Genomic DNA, 9,651 nt, shown 5'->3' with positions numbered 1-9,651 from the left:
AAGGGCGCAGCGGCGGCTTCCGGTCGGCGCGCGGGAGGATGGAGACGATCCTGGAGCAGCAGCGGCGCTACCACGAGGAGCGGGAGCGGCTCATGGACGTGATGGTGAAGGAGATGCTCACCAAGAAGTCCACGGTGCGCGCGACGGGGCCGGGGCCGGGGCCGGGTCCAGACGGGGCCGGGGTCAGGGGCCGGGGCCGGGGCCAGACGGGGCCGGGGTCGAGGGCCGGGGCCGGGGCCAGGGGCCGGGGCCAGGGGCCGGAGCCGGAGCCGGGCCGGGCCGGGCCGGGTCGGGCCGGGCCGGGCCGGGCCGGGCCGGGTCCAGACGGGGCCGGGGCCGGGGCCGGGTCCAGACGGGGCCGGGGCCGGGGCCGGGGGCCGGGGCCGGGCCGGGTCGGGTCCAGATGGGGCCACACCGCGCCGCATCAGCCGCACTAACCGCGCTCTTCTGCCCACAGCTCCGCGACCAGATCAACTCGGACCACCGGACGCGGGCCATGCAGGACGTGAGTGCTGGGACCGGGCGGGCTGCTGTCGCCCGAGCTCCGTGGGGACAGGCCCTGCCTGGTGTGGCCCGAGCAGCCAGGGAACAGCTGGGCTGGGCGGCTCTTAGTGTTCGCCTGTGGCATTTTGGGCTTTGTTGTGCTTTTTTTAGAGATACATGGAAGTGAGCGGCAACCTGAGGGACCTGTATGATGACAAGGATGGGTAAGTGTGTGCACAGATACTTCATCTAGTAGTGCATCCGCCTGAATGTCTGCTGTTGCATTTTGCCTAAGAACCAGGAGGGGCTTTTAAGCCTGTTTTATGTATACAAGAAATAATGCTGATATTTGAGAATATCAGTCAAGTTTTGGAGATTAAATCTGCTAGAGCAGCACCCAGATTTCACACCAAATACCTTCACGTAGAATGATATACGTATTTTATCACTCCCCTTGTTCAAGTTACCGGGGGAGGCCCTTGAGTCACCTCGAATGTTCTTTAGCAGAGACTGCTGCATTTGCAGTAGGAGACATGAGCTGGATTCTCAAAGTGTAAGCTTGTCAAATGCATGTATAATTTTGGGATGGTGCCAAACTCTGATGCTATGCTGTCAGTCTTACTGAAGTTTCATGTAACTGAAATGCAACACTAGATATGGAAAAAGATTATATCAGCATAAACATGTTACAGACTTTTGTTTCCATTTGTAATCTTTTTTTTCATGAATGTATAGCTTACGAAAGGAAGAACTCAGTGCCATTTCAGGACCAAACGAATTTGCAGAATTCTACAACAGACTAAAACAGATTAAAGAATTTCATCGGAAGCACCCAAATGAGGTAAGTAGTTATCTGCTTTGTAAGAAAAGGTGACTTGTGGTCTGCTGGACTTCATCTCTACAATAAGCAGAATTTGTTTTGTTCCATTTAGTTGCCTTAATACATAATTTACTACAAATTTCAAAGTATTAAAATGTCACTTGGGAAGAGAAAATGTCTAAAGGTAGATAGTGCTTCAAAGGCTGTATGTAAGTGCATGTGAGTGCTGTGTGAATAGGAGAAAAGGCTAGATGCTAACCATGTTCTCTGGGTGCAGTCTATTAGTTTAGGAACACTCTGCTGCTGAGTTGGCATTCAGTCTTGCCTTTCTCGTGCTGCCTAACATCAGATTAATGGGTAGCATCTTTTCTTCTTTGTATAAAAGTAATGGTGAAGAAATACTGACCTGCATTGATGAGTTCAGGATCTCCCTCTTGTACTCAGACTTAATTCTAATAGATGTGCGACAGGCAAAGAAATTTGTCTGCATTCACATTGTAAAGTTGTTTGCTGTTCTATCCTTCCGGTCTCTGCACTGAACTGCAGACACCTCAGATGTTGTCTTTTCTGCCCTCAGTAGCAAGGAGAGTTATCCTCTGCTATATAATAAACTCAGATATACAGCAGATACATGTGCAGGTAGGGTTGCTCAGTGATGTCAGTAAATGTTATCCAAAAGGAGCCAACTACCCAGAATCAGTAGGGAGTTGGAATTTTTGTTTTTGTTCTCCTCCATTGTATAGGGAACTAGAATTTAGAACAAGATGATCTTAGACTGCACTGGATATCTTTTCAGTTATTGGGTTTGCTGTTGTGATTTCATATTGATTGTCCTGGGACGTTAGTTGAAGTGATCTTTTCTCTGAGACTTCTGTCTGTTTTTGAAGATCTGTGTTCCAATGTCAGTGGAGTTTGAAGAACTGCTGAAGGCCAGAGACAACCCAAGTGAAGAGGCACAAAGTAAGCCTGTAGTTTTGCTCTGAGGCTATTTTTAGTAAAAACCTGGTGCCTGCTTGAGAGGAATTGTTTAATGAATTATATGGTCTGCTTTGCATGTTTTGGAATTCTATGTCCCTTTTACTAAGTTACTTCAGAAAATTGTTCTTACTTCATTTAATTCCTTCTGAACTGTAGCCAACTGGAATATTTCACAGTAGTGCTGCCTTTCTTGGGAAATGTTGTAGTGTGTTTACATAGAGAAGCAGCCAGGTATCTCATCACTGAGTATCCCTCTTGCCTCATAAACATCTTGCTTAAGCATAAATTAATCCACAGTTAATCCTTTTCAGATTCTAGTGCATGTGTATGATAAATCAGGAAGATTAAGCTCATAATAAAGCCCTTCATAATCTCTTCCACAGATCTAGTGGAGTTCACAGATGAGGAAGGGTATGGACGATACTTAGATCTGCATGATTGTTATCTCAAATACATTAATCTAAAATCATCAGAGGTAAGTAACTACATGAGTTTAGAGACATAACAGTGTTCCATTCTTCAGTGCTTAGGGTTGTGGATATTTTGTTTGTTTTATTATTTGTTTGCTTGTTTTACATTGAGTAGTTTATTTCCAAATCACTATTTCAAAGTCACTTGGTTGCACATTGGTTTGACATTATTTGAATTCTAAATGCTGCTTCATGATTTTTCTTTTGTTTCCTTCAATTTATATTTTCTCTCTTAACATTAATATAAATGGTGGCCTTGTAAAAAGACTCTGTCTTCTGATACCAGATTGGTGTCTAAGGCAACGTGTTAGAAAGCACGTAGAGACCACTGGCTCTCTGTGTTCCAGAATAAAGGCATGAGCTGGTGCTTTTCTTCTGGTTTGGTAAATGGAAACTGGATGTAATTTGGCTGCCTGTGTATAAAGTCTGACTCAAATATTTTTATTTTTAGAAACTGGATTATATTACTTACTTATCTACATTTGATCAACTCTTCGATATTCCCAAAGAGAGAAAAAATGCTGAATATAAGAGGTGAGCCTTTTTGCCTACCTGCTTCATGTGTGACATTTGATCAGAAGGAATTCACTTTAAGTTTACAACTGCTGACAATACAGTTAATCATCAAGCTTAGCTGATGTAAGTTAAGTTACTGACCTGTAGTAACTCAATCATGTATCTGAGTCCTGAGAAAACATGCGATACAACAAAAGTGTGAAAAGCCATTGGGATCTTATTCTGTAAAGGGATCTTACTTTATCCATGTTACTGTTGTATCCAGAAATCATGTTAAAAAGTGTCATAAACTTCATGTCTTCCCTTTAGCATACCAGATGCAATTGTTCTCCAAAGATGTGATTAGAGAAAAAAGTTAGGCTTTGATATTGAATTATCTGTGCTCATGATTACCCTGCCAGGTACCTTGAAATGCTTCTTGAGTACCTGCAGGATTACACAGATCGTGTGAAACCATTACTGGACCAAAATGAGCTTTTTGGGAAAATTCAGACCGAGTTTGAGAAGAAGTGGGAAAATGGAACATTCCCTGGGTGGCCGGTGAGCAACCATTAAGCACATGCAAATGCTTCTGTTTGTGATATGTTTTCTGTGAATCATATGTGTAAAGTCATCACAGAGTAATGTAGCAAGGTGTACAAGGTGTGTAGCTCCACATCACAAAGATACAGTTTGATACTAACTTGTACATTCATTCAGGTCTGCTTATTTGGAATCTTTTCTGTTATTCCATTGCTCAGTTTAGTGATAGAGGTTTTTCTCTTTAAAAAATGAACTGCTTTTCCTGAGGTTAGAGTATTACATTGCTTGAAGTGTTACATGATGTCTCAAAGATCTTGTACGTGGCTTTTCTTGACAGAAAGAGACCAGCAGTGCACTCACTCATGCTGGAGCTCACCTGGATCTCTCAGCATTTTCCTCTTGGGAGGTATGTTTTCAGTACTCTGCGCATGCTAAATTTTGGACGGGTGGAAGTTAGCCACTTCATGTTTCTTCAGAATTTTACTTGCTGGGCTTTCATCTCTGGCCCCGTGCTCTAGATAAAACTCTGCTTACGCAGATGGCTTACTTTCTTCCATTAGAGGGATGTAACATGAAATCTCAGTTAGACTTGTCACAAATTGCATTTCAATGAGGAGGAGCCCATCTTTGTTGACAGTCCTTTGGTGAATGCTGTTAGTTTTTTTTTAATGACTTAAAATTAACGTAAAGCAACATCATATTTGCTTAATAGCTTCTCTCTTATTGTGTTGTCTTTGTTTTGTGTGTTATTTATTTTATTAACTAAACAGGAATTGGCCTCTCTGGGACTGGATAGGTTAAAATCAGCTTTGTTGGCCCTAGGTCTGAAATGTGGCGGGTAAGATGCAGTCTTTTTATAGTTATTTTTCAGTTTTTGAGGTTTTTGTCTTTCATTTCTTTATGGGATACTTGTTCTGTCTTCTCTGTTGTACAAGAATTATTTTGATAATGTTTGAAAAGACAAAACATTGAGAATTAATCAAGAGATTCTGCTAAGGTACTATACATTGAGGCATACTCTATACTGAAGTCTCTTATATAGAAGAATTTTACCTAAAGAATGAAGAAAAAGATGTTTGATATAAGGACTTAACCAAGTCAGACTCTTTAATGGGAAACATTCTCAATTGTTCTCATATGAAATGTACGACCTTTTAAAAGCTCAGTTTATAGCTTTATTGCATGAATTCAAATAGTTATTTTGACATAAATTTATGTTCAGGATTCATCTCTTGCCTGCTTCTCCACAGGACTCTGGAAGAGCGTGCTCAAAGACTTTTTAGCACTAAAGGCAAATCCCTAGAGGCACTTGATCCTTCCTTGTTTGCCAAGAATCCAAAAACAAAAGGAAGCAAAAGGTGAGTTCTTAAAGGTCATTCTCAGGTTGCAATTGTTCCCTTCACTTGGATGAGAAGTTACTCTATAAACATCACTTCTGTATAGTTATGACAGAGACATTTCTGGAGTATAAGAAGCCTTTCATGTTGGGCCAAATGATTCCTGAGCTCAAACAGATGATATTTGAGCTGAATGGTTTGTGTGTGTGCTGTTTTGTTTATATGAGCCGTTTGTTTTTTGTTTTGGGTTTTTTTTTTCTTCGTTCTATCTACAAGTCAAATGTGTCTGTAAGAGGTCAGTATGCACATGGTGTTTGCAGTTCTGGAATGGATTTCATAAAGTTTCATTATCTATTTCCAGAGACACTGAAAGAAATAAAGATCTTGCATTCCTGGAAGCTCAGATATATGAGTATGTAGAAGTTCTTGGGGTAAGGATTTAATTTTTCTTTGAGCTTTGAGTTACATAGCTGTCAAGTAGTGACTGGAACGTCTTTCACAACTTTGTCTGGTGCTTTCATAGACAGTGTACCCAGAAGAGAGATACAAACATCCAGAGTCATAATGTTTAAGAGCACGTTAACAGATACATACATATATTTTTTTCCGCCTTCGGTAAATAGAATGTGTTGACTTAAGGTTATATTTCCATTAGCTAATTATTCAGCAGCCTTCTGTGTTTCTCTGTTTTGCATATGAAGGCTACAGGCCCCAGTAGGAAAGCCTTTCCCCCCTTCTCCCCCCGCTCCTTCTAGCCAGCACGTCAATGTAGAGAATTTCAATGTGGAGAGATTCTATTCTGTATCTCAGCCACAGGATGCTGAAAACCTCTACTTGTTCTGTTGTGGTAATTGCCTTAAATCCTTGCATCAGTTTTTGTTGGTTGCTTTAGCAGGCTGGCTGTTGTCTTTAGCTTGTCACCGTGGAAATGCTTATAATACTGCAAGTTTTTCATTTTTCTCTTGAATTTAGAAATATTGTACTAGAATCTCTTGGGTTGTTAGGCTAAGTAAAAAGGAGAGTACTCTGTTTGGTAATAGTTTTTCGTTTCTGTCCCTCTGTGCATTGAGGAAATGTTTTGTGCTGCAAGAGTTTGTGCTTGTTTTGTTGCTATCATGTTGCATAAACATTTCCTTCTCTTTTCCTGCATTCTAGGAACAGAGACACCTTACTCACGAGAATGTGCAGCGCAAGCAAGCACGGACAGGAGAAGAGAGAGAGGAGGAGGAAGAAGAGCAGATCAGTGAGAGTGAGAGTGAAGATGAAGAAAACGAAATCATTTATAATCCTAAAAATTTGCCTCTTGGCTGGGATGGCAAGGTAGTTGAGACTGACTGCTCTGAAGAAGTGGGAGAAGATTTCACTGAATCCACACTACTTTTCTATTTGAACCTGCTTTGCCATTTGACATAATCTAATTTTTTTTCCTTGTCAGCCAATCCCTTACTGGTTGTATAAATTACATGGTTTGAACATCAACTACAATTGTGAGATTTGTGGTAACTACACCTACCGAGGACCCAAAGCTTTTCAGCGTCACTTTGCAGTAAGTAAGGTTTTCCTACAGAAACATCAGTGCTACTTTCAAATAATCTTAATAGTAAGTAAATAATAAACTGCTGAAGTGTCTGAGTGGCACTTTTACCTCCATTTGAAAGTGTGGGTCTGGGCTGTTGGAACTGTGAATTTGTATACTAAGATCTGTTCTGCCAATTTCTGTAGGGCCCCCTCTTGTTTGAACTGATTCCAATGCTCAGGAATGATTGGTGCAGACCACCCACTGGCTGCCAGTGTATTGTTACTGTCTAAAATACAGAAAAAGCATTATTTTTGTAATATTTTTATAGATCTTTTTAGGACCAGTAGATTTCTATTTTGATAGTATTTGTTTTATCTGATCCAGAGTTTAATACATTTGGTTAGTCTCTGACACTATGGGTGAAGTGGTATTCCCTCTCATAATACTGATCTTTCCTCTGCTCCTCAGGAATGGCGACATGCTCATGGAATGAGATGCCTGGGCATTCCCAACACTGCGCATTTTGCCAATGTCACACAGATTGAGGATGCTGTCTCATGTAAGCAGTCATGCTTCTTTGTACAGAACAGGGAATATGTGGCATAAGAATGGCTGTATTAGCTCTGGCCAAAAATTTGTCTTCTATGGCTAGAGATTAGTTTTGTGAAAGACTGTAAGAAGTAGGGTGTGTGGGATGATCCTTCGTTGGATTGTCCCTTCCTGCTTGTTCAAGGGAGTGGCTTTTTTTCTCTTTGGATACCTGTAGGAGCAGATTCTTGTTAGCACTGCCAGCAAGTGTTTATTCATTGCAAAATGTTTTGGCTGTGATGCTTCATGTATGGAATCTCAGCCAAGTGTAATAGGACAACATTTCTTCAGACAAAGAGTGTCTACATAGTCCCCAAATGTATATAACTTTGTGGGTGTGCATCACTATCTACGTGGGGAAGCTGGAAAAACCTTCAGAAAGCATAGAGCCTATAGGGAGATTTTTGAAGCCCGCAGTACTTAGGACTACTTGTGATTCCGATTTGATACAGCCAGTCTGTCTTGGTATCTAGAGGAGGGTCCTCCTGCAGATACTGCTTTATGAACCTGAAACACTTAGGCTAACAGATATAGTTTCTGGAGAGAAACCGATTATTGCCTGGAGGAAGGCCCATGCAGGGAAAATTTCAATTTCCCAGATAAGCTATTATCATCATATTTCCTTTGGAGCTGGGTTTCTGAAGTGCTGTTTTTGAATTTTTGTCTTTTCTGTCCCATCCTGAATGTCCACTTTAAAGCCTTATTTGTTTTAATTCTGCAGCAGAATTTCACCAGGGAGCGTTACTAAACAGGACAGAGGGATGATACATTTGTGATGGATAGTAGCTACCTTCCTGGGTTGTTGAAGTGATGAAGAATATTTAAAAAATAGAATATGGTGTATATTTTACTAGATTATCAAGGGAAATGGCATTCAGAATGTGTATGACTTTGTATTTACAGTGTGGGCAAAGCTGAAACAACAGAAAGCTTCAGAGAGATGGCAGCCAGATACAGAGGTGAGATGTTTCTAGAAGCATTTGGATGTTTCTAGTCTCATGTACGTAGGAACCCACATTTATCTGCATGAACTGTCTGGGTCAGGCAAAAGAATTTCTAAAATAATCCCATGCATACTGGAGAGCTAAGTAGCAACCTACACTGCTGGTTGCACAGCTCCTGTTAGTGGTGGTGTTTGAAAAACACTTCATAGGCTGCACTGGAAAGTAGTTCTAAGAGGACAGATTGAGCCTTTTGTCTATATAAATGTTTTTTAATATATTGCTCCATAATACTGAAGTTCTCTTTGTTTTGTGAGAAGGAAGAAGAACTGTTTTTTCTGAGAGGTATGTTCACCTGCACTAGTGTCTTTTCTTCTGACTCAAAACATTTTTCAGTAGTATGGAGGGGACTGAATAACATAAGGCTCTGGAGTGCAGTGAGAAATATAGCCTGTAATACAGCTTATAATAATTCTGAGTTTGGATAGGATGTGATAGGTACAGAAGTGTAAAAGTGTTTCATGCTCCTGTACTGCCCTTAATTGCTAAGATTAGCTCCTATCAGGTAGCCTGCTGGTAGATCTACTGTATACCTTCACACAGAGAGGTTCTTGGTGGGAAGGAATAGGTGGGAATGTTGAATAGAAGTTGCTGGAACTAAAATTCACATGCTGTGGTATAACCTGAGTCAAGCTGTGTCCAGTACCTGTAAATTGTTCCTTCCCTTCTAGGAGGAATATGAGGATTCCAGTGGGAATGTGGTGAATAAAAAGACCTACGAAGACTTGAAGCGTCAAGGGCTGCTGTAACTTTTCCTGAGCAAAGCATTTCACATCTGAAAATCAAGTTGAGAAGTGTCAGCAGTTCTGACTTTGCTTTCTATTTTGCATGAATATAGATTTCAAGGATACTTTATAGAATCACTTTCTAGTAAGCCCCTTGTGAAAAGCATAATTGTGATAGTTTTAAAGCTTATGTTATTTTATATTAAAAAAAGAAGCTGAAAAATAAAATGATCTTAATTTAGGAAGTGCTGAGAAATCCGTCTCCTTTGTATGTTGGAAAGAATGATTTAACTTGGTTATGGTATTTTTGAAAAGCTTTTTGCACAGTTTGAATTGTTGTCAGAAATAATTGCTTCTCTCTTATTCTAGATTTGATACAGACTTTTATGGTGAGGATTGACCTTATTTTAATGTGCACATGAAAATTTTGTGCTTAAACGAATAATGGTCCTATTTGTCCCACAGGACTGGAGTTAAGCTGCTCAATCATGGGAACTTTTTTTTTCTTTTACATTAGGAAACTACAGTAAAGTAAAAGACAGTAGTGGGACATTAGGAAGTGGTTTTGAGGGCTCTGTGTGTAATCACAGCTCTCATCAGCTTTACAGGAGGCTTTTATCTGTTCAGTCAAAACTGATGGTATCTATCAGAAAAAAATATATATTTTTTCAGAGTCCAAGCTCTAGTACTGG

General features: G+C 40.7%; 1 protein-coding gene across 1 annotated transcript; it reads left to right on the top strand.

Moving 5' to 3' along the window:
- On the top strand, nt 1-9,206 carry SF3A3 (splicing factor 3a subunit 3). The gene is made up of 17 exons (XM_062594047.1): nt 1-134; nt 458-505; nt 655-707; nt 1,219-1,324; nt 2,191-2,263; nt 2,665-2,756; nt 3,203-3,285; nt 3,669-3,807; nt 4,127-4,195; nt 4,560-4,627; nt 5,040-5,147; nt 5,488-5,557; nt 6,282-6,446; nt 6,562-6,672; nt 7,114-7,204; nt 8,137-8,192; nt 8,906-9,206. The coding sequence occupies exons 1-17, from the start codon at nt 39-41 to the stop codon at nt 8,981-8,983; spliced, it is 1,506 nt and encodes a 501-aa protein (XP_062450031.1). The 5' UTR covers nt 1-38; the 3' UTR covers nt 8,984-9,206.
- Nucleotides 9,207-9,651: the final 445 nt, after the last annotated feature.

Source organism: Rhea pennata, chromosome 23 (genome assembly GCF_028389875.1).
Source record: "Rhea pennata isolate bPtePen1 chromosome 23, bPtePen1.pri, whole genome shotgun sequence".
NCBI lineage: Eukaryota > Metazoa > Chordata > Aves > Rheiformes > Rheidae > Rhea > Rhea pennata.
This window is presented reverse-complemented; position numbering and strand designations above follow the sequence as displayed.

Coding starts and splice junctions, on each gene's coding strand:
- SF3A3 (XM_062594047.1), top strand. CDS start 39: ATGGAGACGATCCTGGAGCAGCAGCGGCGCTACCACGAGGAGCGGGAG. Junction 2,264..2,664: donor CCCAAGTGAAGAGGCACAAA/GTAAGCCTGTAG, acceptor TCTCTTCCACAG/ATCTAGTGGAGTTCACAGAT. Junction 4,628..5,039: donor CTAGGTCTGAAATGTGGCGG/GTAAGATGCAGT, acceptor GCTTCTCCACAG/GACTCTGGAAGAGCGTGCTC.